Genomic DNA, 18470 nt, shown 5'->3' on the forward strand with positions numbered 1-18470 from the left:
GTCAGTAATTTATTTAGTCGATTTTTGAGTCAGCCAAAAAATTGGTAAAATATTTGTGACGTAAAAAAACCACTTGATTTTATTACTCATATCTAAATCGAGTTCTAAATTTAATATTTCTGTGTACCAAGATGCTGCACGCTTTTCAGTCATAATTGAATTTTTATTAAGTAAAAAACAAACAAACTATTGCCGGCTCTAAGTTTAGGGTCTGTTTATTTTCACTTAGGTGTCCTTCGATATCAATTCTGTTCTGTTCGAAATTAATTGGCATAAATCATGTGTTTTTATCTAATAATGTCTAATATATCTAATCTTATCCAGCATTGTCCATATTATAATAGCATTACATGGTAATTTTTTTATATTGACAGATCGTACCTCAATAATTTAACACGAAGCGCGTGTATTTTGAGGTTCCGCGTCTGTCATATATATACATATATATATTAGCGTCGCGACGCCTATCGCACAGTATACCTTAAGATTTTCGCTGCTCTCGCACATGGAAGAGAAAAAGTGCAGTGCCAGAATAGTGCAGTTTTATTGTCGGCGAAACGAATTAAACACGTTTAGTAGTTTACATCGCGACATAAAAATAAACTACAGTTTAGATTTTGAAAATACGACGTAAGTGGAAGTTTTTCCGAGACGGGTCACGATAGGCAGAGGATTTTTTAATTGCAGAAGAGTTTTGGACGGGGGCAAAAAGGACCAGTTTTGATTAAATCCTTGGGGAAGCTGTTGGTCGAATGAAACACCAATTAAGTTTATTTCTTTTGTAACAATGTGTTATGATATTGTTGACGACAACATAACAGACACCAACAATACGATTTTTGATTGGAATGAATTGATACCAACGGTTGTTGTTTCCAGTGTGACATTCGTATTGGGTCTCGTTGGAAATTGCCTAATTATTTTCACAACTTTCCAATATAGGAGAATGCAAAGTGTCACTAATGTTTTCCTTTCCAGCTTAGCGTCAGCCGATTTAGTTCTCATTATGATCTGCATTCCCGTCAAGGTAGGATTACACTTGTTCCGTACCTAATATCCGTAAAACAGCGAATTCTGTCATGATTGATGGTTGTAATTAATATAGATTTTTAATCGAATTAAGAAATTAAATATACAAACAGAACCAGAGATAAACTTGTAATTAATTGCATTCTGATCGACGATATTTATAACAAAGTATGTAAACAGAGCGATAAAGAGAAAAAAAAAATAATTAAATGTCAATTACGCTAATAAGTGTCCAATTCAGACAAAAATTCTGTTACTATGCCGGTGAGTAGTTACTAATCTATTATCTCTATGGAGATTATTATGTGCACTTATGGCAGGTAAATATTAAAGCATATGCTCTTCATCTGTTAACCTCTCTAATGCATGTCAAATTAACTCAGCAAACAGTGTAAAAGCTCGCATATACGTTCGCAAAATAAAACAAAAATGATAAAACGAAATGAAAATTCGTGAAAATTAGTGACACGAAAGACTCTCAAAATTTCCGTCGACCACCCTCTTGATTTCCCTAATTAGACCTACGAGTATTTAAAGCAAAAATAATAAATCGATGCAAACAGAACGATGGGTGCTATTAAACAGTATTGTTTGCGTTTTCCCGGTCAATTAATTTCCAAGTTAACAAATCAACTTACACCCGCAATTTATTTCTTTATTTTGCAACAAAATCAAAAATACTTGCGTTTATTTAACCAACACGTCTCAAACTGAGAAAAACATTTTTTGATGTTTTTGTTTATTATCATGTTTGCATTATGATAAATGAGCCTGTTTAACGGAGTTCGCTTTCGACTCACGATTTAGAAAATTTGTTGGCACATTCTTTATTGATCGACTGTCAATTTCCCGCTAATTAGCAGCCAGTTTTATAGTTAAAAATTAATTATTCTAATCATCCTGTCGATAATGTCGAGTTGAGGCGCCCTTGGAGCGCCGCATAACAGACAACACGGGAAGTTAATATCGAAAAGTAAAAAAAAAATAGATAACAAAACGGAGCGGTGACAGTTTTGGGATGTATCGCATGGAATGCTCTCGAAATACTCGTGAAACTATCAAAGCTTTTTTTGATTATATAAATTGATCCTGAAAGACACTGAAGACCGTCTAAACCTCTAAACAAAAATAGTCGATTATGGCATTAAGAGTAGAAGTGAGTCTTTTTGTGCTAAGCCCAGAGATTGAAGACCGAGATGAAGTCGGCAACTAAGAAAACCTTCTACTCTGAATGATATATACTATTTTATTTTCAAGCGGATCACAAGAAAAAAATCGCCCAGATGCCGACCTCGACTTTGTCTCGATCTTCACTCTCTGGGCTTAGCACAAAAAGACTCACTTCTACTCTTAATGATATACAGGGTGTAACAGAAAAAAGTGCATTTATTTTAACTGGTAATAGGACTCATCTACTACAACAATTTTTCTAATTTTTTTTTTCGAAAATAAATTCTCAAGGGTTTTAAAAATTAATTCAAATTTACTAAAGATTTGCTCATGCGGCTATTGAACGATTTTAAACTAACTACATATATTAATAAAGAAACAAAACAAGGAGGTAACAAAAAACAAACGAAAGTGTTTATTGCGCAATTTAGAGAAAAAATATTACTGCAAAACATTCTGATTGGTAAAAAACAGTGAATATAAAGTGCAATACGATTCTTGTTTAAAAAAGTTTTCAGATTTATGAAATTGCATTCAACGTGAACGACACGTCAAAATAAAGGGGGGACAAATGGCAATTCAATTTTGCAAATTCCAAGAAACTTGATTTAGAAATATTGTTGTAATTGATAAGTACTATTATGTACCAGTTAAAATAAAAGCGCTTTTTCTGTTACACCCTGTATACTACTTTATCTTCAAGTGGGTCACAAAAAAATCGGAAATGAACTCATTTATTTTCTTTTGCTGCAGTTAGAGTAAAATGGCAATTTTCAAATTTACAATTTTCAAATTTTAAGGCACCAGTAATTCCTAGTTCTCTTATTGCAATATTGTTCGTTCTTGAAGGTTAAAAGTAAACTTTAGACTTTAGTAGACTTTACTAATATTTGTTCAATAAATATTAGTAAAGTCTACTAAAGTCTAAAGTTTACTTTTTAACGTTGAACGGCCATCTTGCTATTTTTGATTTTGACATCTGTCATCCCTGCACATGGGCGACTCGTGTTACACCACAGTGGCACCGGTTAATTATTGGCTAATCATTTCGTTATTTCGCATTTTTAGAGGTTTCTTTAATAGGGACAATTTAATTATTAAATATTTCGTGTACTTATTGATAAATAAATTGTGAGAAATGTTTCAAATGGCCTTACAGTTTGACTCAGTCGAGCCGGAAAATAAAATATGTAATTTTAATTAAAATGTGGTGAAGGTGAAGTGTGATTAAACAAAGTGCACATGCGTGCCATTAATTTACATTCGCGATTTACAACTTGTCGTGATAGATCTGGTGAAATACACAAAATAAATCAAATGTCTTGAGCTCGGAGCAAAACATATCGACTCGATTATTTTTAAACTTTATGAAATAAATATAGAAAGATGAGTGCATGTGTAAGACTTTGTCTAATGAGTTCGGCTCACCACATGTGTAAACCAAAATTCTAGTTATATTAGAAAAAATAAAAATCTGGGCGAATAGATTACGCAGTAAATTTAATTCGGAATCATGTAGGTGTATATTCCTTCTGTTTTTGACAATCAACACTAGAAAAATCGATGATTTCGGTGCCAAAAGAATAATAGATAAAATGATTGTATAAACAAGGGAAAATTTATCGAAATGCTAAAACCGAAAGTCGGTTCGACATTTGAGAGAAGTGTGTCAGAGAAGAGTAAATATTTGATAAACATTTACATTACGATGAAGTTAATAGATCAGAGGAGATGCTGACAAGATGTGTTTGCCCCAGTGCTCTACCACAAGACACTTTCTATTGTCTTATTAAATTTTCATTCTGTTTGCGAAGTAGTAGGACAGCGAGAAAAATACTAAAGAATTTACACAAAACGTGATATTATCTGAGCCAATACATTTCAAACATGTTCAAATATAATCTTGGATAATTCCCATTTTAGTGGTACATACTTTATTAAAAAAAATTAAACTCTGTTTCGTCAATAATTGTAGATGGGTCAATGAATTGTATGCATAACAGTGTGAAAATTATTGCAGTGATGATATCTTGCTGTTGTAATTGAAACTTGTGGGTGGGCACGACTATCAGGAATAACATTTTCGTGCTCTGTAATTACATATTTATCTAATGGTGATAACAGGTTCCAAAAATATTTATAAAGAAGATTTGGCGGGAACGAAAACGTGATAGGAGACAATGATTATTTTGCAGAGCGAATTTCTTTTTCGGTTTGGTTAATTTTGTTAGTCGCATTTTTTTTCAATGTAAATAACCGGATAAATATTTAGGTCGGTGCAGGTCTGTTGAACAAAATGATCTGTCAAAATCGCTAAAAATGTCTAACAACATTTTGAATGCTCCCTTTAATGACGATGATTGAAATATTCGACAGTAAGTCTGTTGATCCAATAAACGAAGTGTTTGCGAAATGATAAAAAAAAAATTCGAATATGCACTTAGCAAAAATAGTTTGAGAGCTTTCTAAAAATACGCGTTTAACTTCACCACTGTTTAGATATTAGTTTAGTGTTTATTCAGCCAAATGACTGTTACTTCTTCATCTTCAAACTCACTTAAGACAAGCTTTTACCATAATTCAATCTGACGTGGTGGAGTTAAATAAAATGAAACAATCATGCGTTTGGTTTTTGTACAAAGAGTCGTTACCCTGAAGCTAATTTTATTATAATTCGATGACATTGTTCCAGCTGGCTAAACTTTTCTCCTACACTTGGGGAATGGGTTTCCTTGTGTGCAAAATGGTACATTACTTTCAAAATGTATCAGCAATTTGTTCGGTCATGACCCTCACAGCGATTAGTATGGAACGGTAAGATTTTTTCAAAAACTAAGTGATAAAGTGTCGATTTGCGTCACTGTTAATTCACAAATCAATAATCTGCTGAAAAATTACATCAAAGTGATTACAATGTATAAAATTTATGGCTTCATTAATTAATTTATTAGTTTATCGCAATTAGCTTGTTTTTTCTTCAACCTTGTAGCTATTACGCCATCGTGCACCCCATGAGAGCTAAATATATTTGCACGATTCATCAGGCCAAACGAATAATTGGGGTGATTTGGATAATGTCTTTTGTTTTAGCAGTTCCAACACTGATTGCTCAGGTAATTAATTTCGTTTGCGGATTTGAAAACCGTTCAACGAAACATTTTTAGGTCCATTTGCCTGTCAAGAATAACAATGACGAGTATTTCCTGTGTGTTAAGGACTGGGGGTCGCAGGAAATCTGGCGTTTTCACGAGATATACATGCTGATCGTGATACTGATAGTGCCCTTTATAATCATGACGTTTTCGTACATGATGATCTGTTGGGAAGTCTGGAAAGTTATGGAAAGAAGATCAGTTATGACCAGCAAACACGTGTAAGTAACCTCACCAGTGATCTGCGTCTCATATCTCCAAAGAGATAAAACTATTAAGCAGAGTAAGCAATCCTTATAAAAATCCTTTCAAAGTTTTCTAAAATGACTTTAATGAATACTGATAACATATAAATTAAACATTTAAATTTGTAATATTCTTTTTCGTTTTATTTTATTAATATTGATTTTTATGATACTCTGTATATGTGGATTTTGGGAAAAATAGTTCTGATTACAAATTTACATAGGTGCATGCGCATACAAGGTGTCTCAGAAATAAATACATTAATTTTAACCAGTGACAAGTCTCATCAAGAACAACAAAATTGTTATGTACCTACCATTTTTTCGAAATATAATTACAATATTTTATCCCCCTATTTACTCGTATTTTGTAGTTATTTAATCCAATATCACTGGACCGTGAAATAATAGTTTTTGTAAAATCAGCGAAAACATTGTGTTTTTAGAATAAAGTTTTTTCGCTCTGCGACCGAGGTAGACATAAGAGGATTAAATTTTTAGTTAGTTTTATACCACAACAAAGGGCAGGTGTTTACGTGTTGATTCTGTGATTTAAGCAAAAATTTTGTGAAAATGTCGCGTTTATTTTCAAATAGTCATACATAGATATTGTGTTGGCGTATGGTGAGCGAGCGGGAGTGCTCCTCGAGCCCAGACAATTTCCGTACGACTTCTTCTTGTGGGGTAGGTGACATTTTATTTTTTAAACATGTATAATAATTAAAAGCGGGTGAAAATTGCTGCCACAACAATTCACCATAACAGAAGAATGCTAGAAAGAGTGGAAGAAAATAATTTCGTCAGCGCCTTGAGTATTATATTGATAATAACGGCGGTTACTTTGATTACATTTCTTGTAATGATTGGTGATTACTCTGATAACTTCATGAGAATTTTTACGGATTTAATACGCTAATTTTAGAAGACGTTTTGTCATCATTTTAGATATGGGCGATTCATTAGGGTCAGCTTAAAATATTTATTATTAAAATAGTTTTCATTTAATATCTACCATATGATTCCCTATTTTCTCCCCCGCTGTGCTTAAGTTAGCAAAAACAAGTGAAAGTTTTCTTGCATTTACTTTTTTTGTTCTTCGCCTATCGGCATTGGCGAAGCAAGAAGGTTCAAGGTTTCGGAAAAAAATATATTTAAATATAATGGGCCGTATCACGACACCCTTATTAAATTTAATCATGACTCTAATTAAGTAATTACCTTGGTGACGAATTCATCTCTTTCTCGCAGGTTATAATTGCATAAATCTATATCGTTTTATGTTTACTTTAATCACGATTTTAGTTATCGCCAACTTTAATAACGGTGTCGTGATACGGCCCATTGTTGCTATTAAGAAATTCTATTACAAGTTAAAATTAATGCACTTATTTCTGAAACACGGTGTAAGTATATTATCATGAGATCGTGGGTAACATGTTTAAAGTTTAAACGCCACATTACGAGACATTTATTTTATATCTTTAATTCTTTGGATCCCATAAAAAATATTTTAAAATGACAACTGACATCTCGATTTAAACTATCTATAACAATTTCGCAAGTTTTGAACAAACATTATGTTAATCAAGTGATCCTTACAATTTTAAGGTTTGGCATGCTGGCGCCATCTATTAGAAATAGGGAATAAAACATCAGCATCTGATTTAGTCTTCTACAGATTTCTTTAAAAAGGACAAAATTCAATTTTTTCATTGATTTGTATAAATTTGCATTTTTTGATTTGTTAAAACTACGATATTAACAATCTTGCACTTTTATGAAAGAATAACTAGAAGTAAATGATCTAGATCATATTTTTTTCACCAAAGTCTGTCGATCAATTGGTCCAATATTTCACAAATTTACTTTATTAGTTCCTCGAATTGGAGATAATAGGACAATTGTAGCTTGGCAAGAAACCGCAACACTAACGACGGAAGCAAATACTTGGAAAATTTCATACTAACAGAAGATAAAAAGCCGCCCCCGCCGCCAAGTTACGACGACACCAACATGGTGAAGCAAGTTATTTACATGTTGGTGGCCGTGGTTGTACTTTTCGCAATTTGTTGGGCCCCACTTCTCATAGACAACATCCTAACGGCCTACGACATCATTCCAAACATGAGATGCGGTTTTTTGAAATACATGTACACGACTTTTCACCTGATGGCCTACTTCAACAGGTACACTTTGTCTCGTTCCGTGTACACTCTTTCATGATTGTTTTTAAGCTGCATCAACCCGATCATCTACGGTTTCATGTCCAAAAGCTTCCGCGAGAGCTTCAAACTTGTTCTTTGCTGTTCGTCGGAACTGCGCATGCACAGAGGCAGCAACTACAGCTTGAGACACGTTTCGAGAACGGGATCGCAAACGCGGACCACTTCCTACAGATGATGGTTCAGAATGGAAAGGTATCACTTTTAGTGGACAGTATTTACAATTTACACATTTTATTTTTGCATCATGTAAGATTGACAATTATGAAACTGAAAGTATTTATTAGATGTAACATTTATAACTAGATCAGGTATACAGCACAAAAATATAAATTATATCAAAGTTTGATGTTTCAATCAGTTTAGATCTTCAGAGATGACAGAAGCGTTTTGATACTTGACAGATCACGTGTGGTAAACAAGTCTCTAATAAATTGACGATTCTTCGCCTCCTTTTCCAGTTCCTTTGAGATTTCTCGTCCTCTGGCGACGATGCAATGTTTCAATCCCGCCAATCTTGCCACGTTAAAACCGAACGATTTCGGACAGCGCCCTCTGGCCATCTTGTACAAGAACGTCACCGATTCTTCGGTCGGATCCTCATCGTTTTCCACCATACACGCCTACAAAAGCGACATCAAACGGAATTTCATCGACTACACAAACTCACCATGTGTCCGAGCTGGACATCACTCCTCGTTTCGAAATGATCGACCAGACTGTGATAATGAGTTGAGAACAACGTGCGACAATTAATTGACGTCAGTTTTTGAACGTATGCAGTGGCGATGGCGTTGCCGTCGTGTGTCGAAGTCCCCCTTCCCAATTCGTCGAGCAAAACTAGAGAATATGGAGTCGCGTGTTGCAAAATGGCGGACGCTTCAGTCAACTCGAGCAAGAAAGTTGACTGGCCTTGGATGATGTCATCGTGTGCACCCAAACGAGTGAAAATTCTGTCGATTAGATTCAACCTGCAACTAGATGCAGGAACGTAACTGCCCTAAAAACGTCAATGTATTTTTGTCATTTTTTTTGTTTGTGTTGTACCATATGTGCCATAATGCAAATTATGGCGACCTGGCGCATTAACGTCGATTTGCCGCCCATGTTCGGCCCTGTTATGAGCAAAATATTCGCATAATCATCGACTCCCATCTTAGTATCATTTGGAACAAAACTGTCAACGTTTGTAGCACAGGGGTGGCGGCCATTTTGGATAATAATTTTGTTCTGTAGATACAAATGAATTAATCACAGAAATCTCATTATCAGACACTTACTGAATCTGCTATTGATTCAATTTCTGGTAGGCACATCTCCTGTGAAAAACTGCGAGCATACTCGGCCAAAGAACATAAGACATCTAACAATGTGATACACTCTATAGCTTGTTCCCACTGTTGGCGCCTGAAATAAAAAAAAAAATGTAAAGAAATATAGCTCCCGATTGGACTAGTACTTTTGACTGAATTTTTCAAAAATCCGTCTGTTCAAATCTTGTACAATTTTTGTTCTCTCATGTTCCGCCTTTATCATATCCGCCAATAATTGCTACAAAGTAAGGAGTCAATAAATGTAACAACTAAACATTAAAACCCTACTCGGCTTCGAGACGTGGAGTATCTCTTTGACGGCTTAGATCCTTTTTTAGTACCTTCAAGTTGGTACTCACTCGTCACTTTTTTTGTGTGACTTTCGGGAATATCAATCTGAAATCGCTTTTTATCTGATCCAAAGTATGTCACTTTGCACCCAAAAAATTTTTGTAATTCAGCCAAATACTCTTCTAGTTGATTCTTCACCTCCTGAATGTTTTCTTCTGCCTGGTCGTAATTTTCGTCGACGCCAGACTTCGGAATTATCTTTCCTTCTTTCTGAGCTTGTTCTTGATCAAATGCAGTCTGAAAATATATACATACGATTTTTTTTCGATTCAAAATCTACACACTCAAAATTCACGCAATCTCCCCTTTTTTTTACTTCAAATTGCTACAATTAATCACAAATATTTTTCAAAACTACGTTTTCCAAAAAGTTTTCCCAGTTCTTTTAGAAAAATATCAGATACAAATACTTTTATGAAGTTCCATTTACCTTAAAAAAATCTAGAAGGTCTGTCAGATCAACGTACATTCCGTCAGGACTAAATTGAGTTATCCTTCGCAGTAACGGAGAGGTGCATCCTGAAAAATGATTTTGAAAAGCTTTTTACTAAAAATTCGACAGTCAATACCTTTAAAGAGAGGATGTATATTTTGTGCCACCTCAAAACCTTGCAACGTTTTCAACAAGTCACTGATTCGTCTTTTTGAGTAAGTTGCAGCCTCATAGAAAACAGCTCTGCTATCTGGATGATCACTTGCAAAAAATCTATTGCCGTAAGTATGTATTCTACAAAAAAAAAGTAGTATATGTAACATGTCACCAAAAAAAAAAGTTATATTCATATACTTGGCTAGCTGACGTTCCAGGTCTGGTAATTTTTTAAGATAGTCTTGCGCTTCTTTCAGTAGACTTGAGTTTTTGAACAATTCTTCAATAGCTTCCTGGCGCTCTTTGATTTGTTTCACGTTGCATAAAGGCCTACAGATCCACTGCAGCAACAGTCTCTTCCCAAATGCAGTCTGACAATAATCTACTGTTTTCTGCAGACTACCCTGCTCACCAAGTAAATTCAGATTAATCATTGTAACAGAATCCAAAATCATTGAACTTCTCTGAAGTGTTTCTTTGACATTCATATCTAAAGGATGGTACATTTCAAACTTTCCCATTGAAACTACTTGGATGTCAAGTTTTGAATCTTCCAAGTACCATAGACACGCCCCCAATGCTTTAATCGCCATTTCATACTCTGGTTTAGGGTTATCTGAAAGTTCTCCATGTAAAACAACACAAGACAAATTATATTAATCAAAAATAGCATAGTTATTAACATAAAAAAAAATCAAAATTATCTTGTTAATCAGCATTAATAACCCAAATTATTATTAGCATAGAAAGCGCCAATTTATTTTAGTTAAACCAATTTAGACCTTAAGAAAACTGTAACATATATTCATTGGTAAAAAAAAGATAAATGTCTTAATTTATTATTACATACATCCATTTGTAATATCCTTAATAAACTGTGGCAAGCTTAACTGATTATCCTTGTCCCTGAAGTAATTTCCATTCATCAATTTTTCTATAGTTGAACTGGCACTGTAGAACTGACTGTCAGGGGCTAATGTATCCTTTCTTATATCCTTATAAAGTGTGTTCAATACACTTTTCAATTTAGGACTTAATTTCTTTCTTTCAGTTAATATCTAAAACAATTTTATTAGCTCACATTATCACAGTGTTGCAGTTCTTACCAATCCTGGTGGATACTCTGACAAGCAAACCAAAAGTTTTGAACAATGTTTGTCATCTTCAAATTCACACATATGAAAAACACCTAATGAAGTATCTATGAAGCATACTCCAAATTTTCTTTGTTGACTTGTTACATCCTGTGACAGTAAATTATAAAAAATGACTTACAACTCTATTAAAAGAGAAAATACCTTCTCTGTGATTGCATACATATAACATGGTAAAGAATGCATAGCTTCAGGTAACTGAGGACTGTATACACAAGTAGCCTTGGTGGTAATCTGACAAATCTCCCTATTCACAACTTTGTCATATTTTGTTGTCTTCCCTTGTTTCTTACATCTTTCAGCCATCATCTCAGGGGTCTCAGTTTGTTCAGTTCTAGCAACTTTGAAACCTTTCTCAATTAAAGCATTTGCCATCTTGTGGTAAGCACTCTCAGGAAAACCAGAATGTGCAAATTCACCCTGAAATCAGTGTTCACATAATAATACAACAAAGAATATTTATACCTTCATGTAAGAAAATCCCAATTGAGTCACTCCTACAACTGCATCCATATGATAGAGCTCATAAAATTTCCCTACTTTAAAGAACAAAACTGAGTCCATATGTGCACTCTTTAAAATCCACCACTGCCTCATTGCTGGTGTTTGTTTATCTAAAAAACTCTTAGGAATGTAGAGAGTACGGCTATCATAATCAGGGTGGTCTGGTCTGAGTTTTTTAGCATCACAAATTTTGTCTGGGTGCAAAAAATCTAAACGGTTATGTAACCAATTTGAGTTTATATCTCCAACAACTGGAGCTGCTTTAACTGAAACTGGTTCTCCTTTTGATTTAGATGACTCATCTGTGGTTTTTTCAAAGGCAAATTGTTTCAACAAAGGTTTCTTATTGCCAGGTTTGCCAGAACTATCTGAAGAATCCTCCTCAGAATCACTGGCCACTCTTTTTTGATTTTTTTTCTTCTTAGGAGTAGGTTTGATAGGTACACTATTTTCTTCCTCAGAATCACTGTCAATAATTGAAATTTTTTTGCGTTTCCTCACTTGTACAGGAGACTCAGTTTCGTTACCTTTAACACAAAATTATAGTTCTTGAAAGTGATAAACTACTACACAAACAAACCATTGGGGACATCACTTTTCACAACACCATTTTCGGGTTTAATTTCTTTGGAATTTTTCGCTTTTGGTGATTGGAAGTAGTTTAATAGTGTATTAGATTGACTGGAACTGAGCCGCTTAGACATATTTAACAACAACCAGGAACTGACAACACTAAGAAAGCATTTAAAAACATGGGGCCATGGGGGAGAGAAGCTGAATAAAATCGCGCGGTTTTAACAAATTATTGACATTTGGATCGGCGCGAAGACAGATACTCAATACTACCAACACAATGTGCTATTTAACAAAAAACTACAATAAATTATTTAAAATCGATGATTTGTATGTTTTTATTGTGTGTCGGTGTAAAAATGAATATATTTTTTAATGTATGTTTGTTGCTGTGGTTTGCAGTAGGAATATATCCAATATTTAAAATTTATATTTTGGACAACTTGACAAAAACAAAATTTTAACTTTTTCTTGGTTTAAAAAGTACGATGGCGCGCTTCTTGCAAATAAAAATTACCAAAAAACAGAAGGTATAAAAGAGGCAAAGTCAAGAAAAACGCGACAGTTTAGCGTTTGTGTCGAGATTAAGAGTTAGTTCGAGTGTATCAGAGATGCCAGGTTGCGCTCCTTGCTCAAGTCGTAACACTTGCGGTCCTAGAACCAAAAAACCAAAGCCGAAGACGCAAAAGAAGTCAAAAAAGACGACTACGACTAAAAAACCTACATCTAGAGCAACGTCAAGTTGCGGTTCTGGAACCTGCAGGCCTTGCGGCACCAAAAGCAAGAAACCTTGCCAGACCAAGAAGGTAAGATGACGACGTTAATATTCCCAACAATATACTTGTCTCAACTCCTGTCTAGGTTGCGAAAAAAACTCCACGCCGCAGCACCAACAGCAAGTGTGGTTATTGCAGTTCCGATTATTCTAGCACCGATTGTAGCTGCACAGACTGCTGCTCTAGCAGCTGCTTCTCGGATAGTTCCTTCACCAGCAGCTCCTACAGCAGCAGCGATGATTGCAGGAATTGTCCCAGGAAAGGTGCCTGCAGGCGTTAATTCAAATTTGATGCACCGCTGGCCGGATGTTTTAGTTACTTATTTGCGTTTAACAATTGTATTTGATGTTTTTATTTTTGACTGTAGATTTTTTATTTAACATTTAATTGTATGACCAATAAGCGTGTTTGTAAAATATTGTATTGATGATTGAATAAAGGTTTTGAACATAAAAAGGTTTTATCATACACCTATCTGTAGTCTTAAAAAAGAAAAAGTAACAAAGATAAATTGGTTTTTGTGGGAACGACACCAACCGGTACACTGCTTTTTTCGCATAAATTTCAAGATTTCCATATCAAAGTACTATCGCGGCCATCCAAAAGTGAACGTTTTTTTTTTATAGTTTGATATTTACTTTAAATCATAGGCGTCCTAAAATGTCAAAGTTTGACACTAGCGATAAAAAATTTATTGAAACTATTTTTTTTTAAATGCCACATCTCTCTCCGATGCAGACAGCTAGGACTATTGCAAAGCTAGAAGAAAATTGGTCGTTGGCTGCTGTGGCGAGAGAATTACATTGCAGTAAGACTTGCATCTTCAATATAAAGAGGGGTTGGCAAGAAAACAGGCTTGAGAGGCCAATGCGAATAGGTGTTAGAAAGGTTTCTTTACTAAAGTTTACTTTCACTTTAATAATGTATTTATTAATTACTTCTCAGTCTCATTTTTATTATTACAACTTTTTATTATTAAAATAGTAACGCCTGTTGCACGAACGCCAATGAATACAGCCTGATTTAATCTAACGAAAAATACGGAAATTTTCGCAAGCTATCGTTCACTTTTCGATGGCCGCGATTGTACATATCTACAAATTTCATTGCCTCTACACAAATATTCGACAAATATAATTAAATATTTAATATATACATACACTTATAAAATTTTCAATTATTGACGCAATTAAAAAAAATAAAATGTGTATATCTATAGGTACTTATTTGTGTGCATTAATTATTATGTATTCTAAACATGTAAGTTTGAAAATACAAAACTACACAAAAACATATACCTAATGTTCTTTAGCATAAAAACTCTTTTGTTTGGAATCGTCGTGTTTATCTAAATCGTTAAAAAATATGCAATTTTTTATACAATGAAAAACACAAAATATCGAAGAAATAAATAACATGAGTTTCATTTCACGACAAATATTCCTACGTGACCTGGTATTGTCTTTTTGTTATTATTTATGAAAGTTTTTGACTTGATGTAAAATCAGTTGAAGTTTTTAGTATTTAAATTTAAATTTTGTACGACTTAACGAAACTAAAATATTAATTTTTTGTTAAACCACATTTCAATAAAGACATTTATTTCAAAATAGACATCATCCCAAATCAATAGTAAAACAAAAGATGAGCATTGGTTTAATGATTTAAAGTCAGTTTCATAGCACATACAGGGTGATTCTGAAATAAGTTTGGAAAAAAAACTGGTAATTGGTAATGATGAGAAAAATCATAGACAAAAAAAAAATTCTTATAAAAGTGTTTTCGTTTTCCAGATACAAATGATTGAAAATTTGGTCAAAATTGCTACTACGCTGCTGAGTTAAAGGTGATAACCTGATTATCTTGGTAGTTTAGCAATAATAATATTCAAAGGTGCCCGTCAGTCACAAACGTAACCTTACTCCTCTCGATCATTTCCATAGAAACATTTACAAAGCAGTATGCTTGCACCATATATTGCACCTACGACTTTATTGTGGAATTGATCTAACAATGGTTGCTAATGAAATGAACAAATTCGGACAAATTTTCCCTATTCATAGGCGTTGAAAATACAGGGATAAGGGTAATTTCCATCCTTTTGATTTCACCTCCAAAAGTCATTTACGCAGAATTATTTTGTGTCAAGGATACTCCACATTTTTTTTCCAAACTTATATCAGAATCACCCTGTATTGCAGTAACTAACTTCAAACACACACGCTCCAGGACGTCAAAGAAACTGAAAAACCTAAAAAAAATGAGGTAACGTGGATTTAGAGAACTGAATGAAGCTTGAGAGAAACTGTCCTAAATAAGGTTTTACACTTGTACCGTTTTGACTTAATCTCTCTCGTAAGCTTTGTTTTTGTTTCTATATTACAGATTTTTTGGAGGCTTCTATGCCAATGGTTGTTGCATATTAATTTATTACACTGAACTGAACTGTATTATATTGTATTTTTTAATTTTGTCGACTTGAAATCAATATTTCATTGTGCCTGTTGTATTGTACTATTTTTAAAATTCCTATAATTAGGACTGAATAACATAATTTCATCTAATGTCGCTCATTTTGAAATGAACAAAATTAAAGTCAAATCAACGCCCACCGTCTTTTTGTCATAACAGCTTTACATTTTTTGTTTTATTTATTTATTTTTTTTGTGAAAAATAACACCAGTTTAAATAATAGGTATACATTAACTGGTTACTTCTTCCACAAAACATCAAAATCCAATTTTAATATGAAAAAATTAAACTGGGGAAATAAATAATAAGTATTATTTGAATAAGCAACATTAAGCATTATCTTTATTAGATATGATATTAAAATTTCACATAAAAATCCAAACGTGTTGGTGATTGCGTAGCTAAAAACTGGTAAAAAGTGACTATAATATCAGATATGTATTACATATATGATATATGTATTAAAAAATATTGAATGGCACCATATCGTACCAAAAGAGAGGAGCAGATTAATTGCAGATTAATTAGTTGTATTTGTCGTTGTCCTTTCCAGCAATCCAATCTTCAATTTCTTGTACCCTGCAACAATTTGTTTTTAAATTGTAAGTTAATATTTCCACAAATTTAATTATACATATAATTCTTTGCGCTGTTTCCAAAGTATTTTTCATCAAACAATACAATAGAATAACCGATTTTGTTAAAAATAAATATAAATATTCAACATCCGTAGTGTATTCTGAATTGGTAGCAATAATTCATTATTTAACATAATAAAAATAAAAAATGCGCTTGCAACTGCCTTTAGATAAAAATAATTTCATTGAATAATGTCGAGAATACTCGTACTTGGTGGCAATGAAAATCAGCATCAACAAAACTATGATGCGATCGTACCTTAGACTTCATTCAAATGTAATGTAATTTATGCTAATGTTTCAGTTCCGCCGTAACCACTGCTGAGTCTAAGACTTGATGTCTTGATCTACGCCTCTCAAAGTGAATTTCGAATTGCGGTGTGCAGAATACCAATGAATATTGCATATATCCGCGGATCATAAATAACTTACGTCCTAGGTACTTTAGTCAGGTTAACAGCCCCGTTCTTCGTAATAAGAACATCATCTTCAATTCTGACGCCTCCGAAGTTGCGGAATCTCTTAATAACATCCGGCACTAGAAATTGTGACTGCACAGGATCCGCAAGAGCTTCATCTAGCAACTAAAATTCGACGAATAGACGAAAGTTTACCAACACGTGGTGTTTGCTTACGATATCCACAAAGTAGCATCCCGGCTCTATGGTCAGAACCATTCTGTCCTGAAGAATTCTGTTGGTCCTCAGCTTCTCGATTCCTCTCGGTTCCTGGCGTCTCGGCGGTTGGCCCGTGATGTAACCTCCGACATCGTGAACATCAAGACCCAACAGGTGGCCCAAACCGTGTGGCTGGAAAATCGCACCTAGACCCGCAGTAACCATCGCGTCGACGTCACCTTTCAACAACCCCCCTTTCTTCAGCTCCTCCAACAGGGTGCGATTCGCCAACACGTGCATGTCGGGCCAACCCACACCCGGCTTTGCGGCCTTGAAAACGGCCAAATTAGCGGTCAAAACCGCCTCGTAGATCAGCTTCTGGTCGGCGGTGAATTTTCCGCTGACCGGGAAGGTGCAAGTGATGTCGGCGGCGTAACCGAAGTAGTTGGCGCCCATGTCGAACAGGCTGCAAGAAACGGATCGATCATGTTTGTTTTTATTGTGTCGCCGCTAATACCATAACTCCCCGTCTTTGATGAATCTGTTGTTGGGGGCGGCGGCATGGCCATAATGCAAAATCGCGGCGTTGGTGTGAGAGGCGCAGATGCAGGTGTAGGAGACGTGTCTGCAGCCCCCGACTCCGTAGCAGTGGTGAAGGAATTCGGACTCGCACTGGTACTCGCTTTTTCCCGCCTTCGCCATACGCATCACCTTACGGTGGGCCGTCGAAGAGGTCTCCACCACGTATTTCATCACGGCAATTTCCTCGTCAGTTTTGAAGACTCTCCTAAACAAAACAAAAATTACTCATCGAGAGATACCATTAATCACACTCACAGATCAGCGATTTCGTCGAAGAGGATCGTATTGTTTACTTTAAACCTGAAACAACAACATTAAATTTCGCCAAAACTGTAACCACACTTACTTGTCAATACCGTCAAAGACAGCTTCTTGAGCAGTCAGACCGCTGTCCGAATTTGTCCCTTTCTAAAACAACATTCAAATTTTTATTTGCTGTCATTTTTGACATCAAGCTACTTGATTTTCTAGAGTCGACGAAAAACTTACCAGTGTCAGCAAAACTGTGGGGTCCAATTTCTTAAGAACAGACGCGATCTGGAAAATTATTTTTATCGCTTTAAAATCGTCATCGAATTAATCAAACAAATATTTATAGCTCAAGGGTTCACAAATTTTCGGATAATTGAATTGTTCGTTATTAATTACATATAAGCCATTCAACAAACTCCCGACATTTTTGACATTTCGAGTTTCTCAAAATGATATAATTAACGATAATCTTTTGAAATTTGGGTCGATAATAGGATGATTAGGTCCTATGTACAGCCAATTAAAATATTAGGTGGTTAGAACTTAACCAAAAAAAATACATATAAAATTGCAAATGGCAGCAAATGTCATGGAAGTTTTCTGAATAAGTTATATGTCATTTCCAAGTACACATCCAGACAGATAACATTTTTTACTTAAACGAAACATTTATTGGATGATTTTTTTTTTTTTTGTACAAACTGGTAGACAATGTCGAGTTGTCAGTTTTTCTGAAATTTGCTTTGAAAATGCAACATTTAAAAGCCGAAATGATTTTACAGTAGGTGCTTATGACATTTGAATATAATAATATCCTTTTGTGAATTTAAA

The 18470-nt window shown here is 34.6% G+C and overlaps 3 protein-coding genes and 1 long non-coding RNA gene across 6 annotated transcripts in view; 2 read left to right on the forward strand and 2 right to left on the reverse strand.

The window, feature by feature from the left end:
• The first annotated feature begins 368 nt into the window (after positions 1–368).
• Positions 369–8161, forward strand: LOC138140150 (QRFP-like peptide receptor). 2 transcript variants are annotated; one of them, XM_069060924.1, is made up of 7 exons: positions 369–630; positions 688–1027; positions 4892–5013; positions 5189–5312; positions 5364–5572; positions 7504–7782; positions 7831–8161. In XM_069060924.1, exons 2-7 carry the CDS (start codon positions 788–790, stop codon positions 7994–7996), a joined length of 1140 nt encoding a protein of 379 aa, XP_068917025.1. In that variant the 5' UTR covers positions 369–630; positions 688–787; the 3' UTR covers positions 7997–8161. The 2 variants fall into 2 exon arrangements, with proteins under 2 accessions (XP_068917025.1, XP_068917026.1); XM_069060925.1 differs by lacking the exons at positions 369–630; positions 688–1027 and adding an exon at positions 1273–1293.
• Positions 8036–12579, reverse strand: Msh6 (DNA mismatch repair protein Msh6). The gene is made up of 14 exons (XM_069060913.1): positions 12310–12579; positions 11691–12256; positions 11370–11645; positions 11178–11315; positions 10922–11129; positions 10270–10687; positions 10052–10209; positions 9913–10001; positions 9420–9719; positions 9278–9369; positions 9099–9225; positions 8866–9048; positions 8489–8818; positions 8036–8441 (listed from the first exon to the last, which is right to left on the reverse strand). Exons 1-14 carry the CDS (start codon positions 12431–12433, stop codon positions 8181–8183), a joined length of 3270 nt encoding a protein of 1089 aa, XP_068917014.1. The 5' UTR covers positions 12434–12579; the 3' UTR covers positions 8036–8180.
• Positions 12580–12761: 182 nt separating this feature from the next.
• Positions 12762–13534, forward strand: LOC138140153 (uncharacterized). Its single transcript, XR_011162446.1, has 2 exons — positions 12762–13108; positions 13164–13534. It is a non-coding gene; the product is annotated as an uncharacterized lncRNA (long non-coding RNA).
• Positions 13535–15861: 2327 nt separating this feature from the next.
• The window catches only part of LOC138140147 (xaa-Pro dipeptidase-like), a 30410-nt gene continuing 27801 nt past the window's right edge, over positions 15862–18470 (reverse strand). For both annotated transcript variants that reach the window (XM_069060919.1, XM_069060918.1), the window contains exons 4-10: positions 17877–17924; positions 17734–17795; positions 17643–17687; positions 17323–17592; positions 16824–17271; positions 16621–16772; positions 15862–16129 (exon numbers count right to left, since the gene is read on the reverse strand). In XM_069060919.1, the coding sequence (XP_068917020.1) occupies positions 16075–16129; positions 16621–16772; positions 16824–17271; positions 17323–17592; positions 17643–17687; positions 17734–17795; positions 17877–17924 (1080 nt within the window). In that variant the 3' untranslated portion in view covers positions 15862–16074. The remainder of the gene's footprint in view (positions 16130–16620; positions 16773–16823; positions 17272–17322; positions 17593–17642; positions 17688–17733; positions 17796–17876; positions 17925–18470) is intronic.

This window comes from Tenebrio molitor, chromosome X, assembly GCF_963966145.1.
Source record: "Tenebrio molitor chromosome X, icTenMoli1.1, whole genome shotgun sequence".
Classification (NCBI taxonomy): Eukaryota; Metazoa; Arthropoda; class Insecta; order Coleoptera; family Tenebrionidae; genus Tenebrio; species Tenebrio molitor.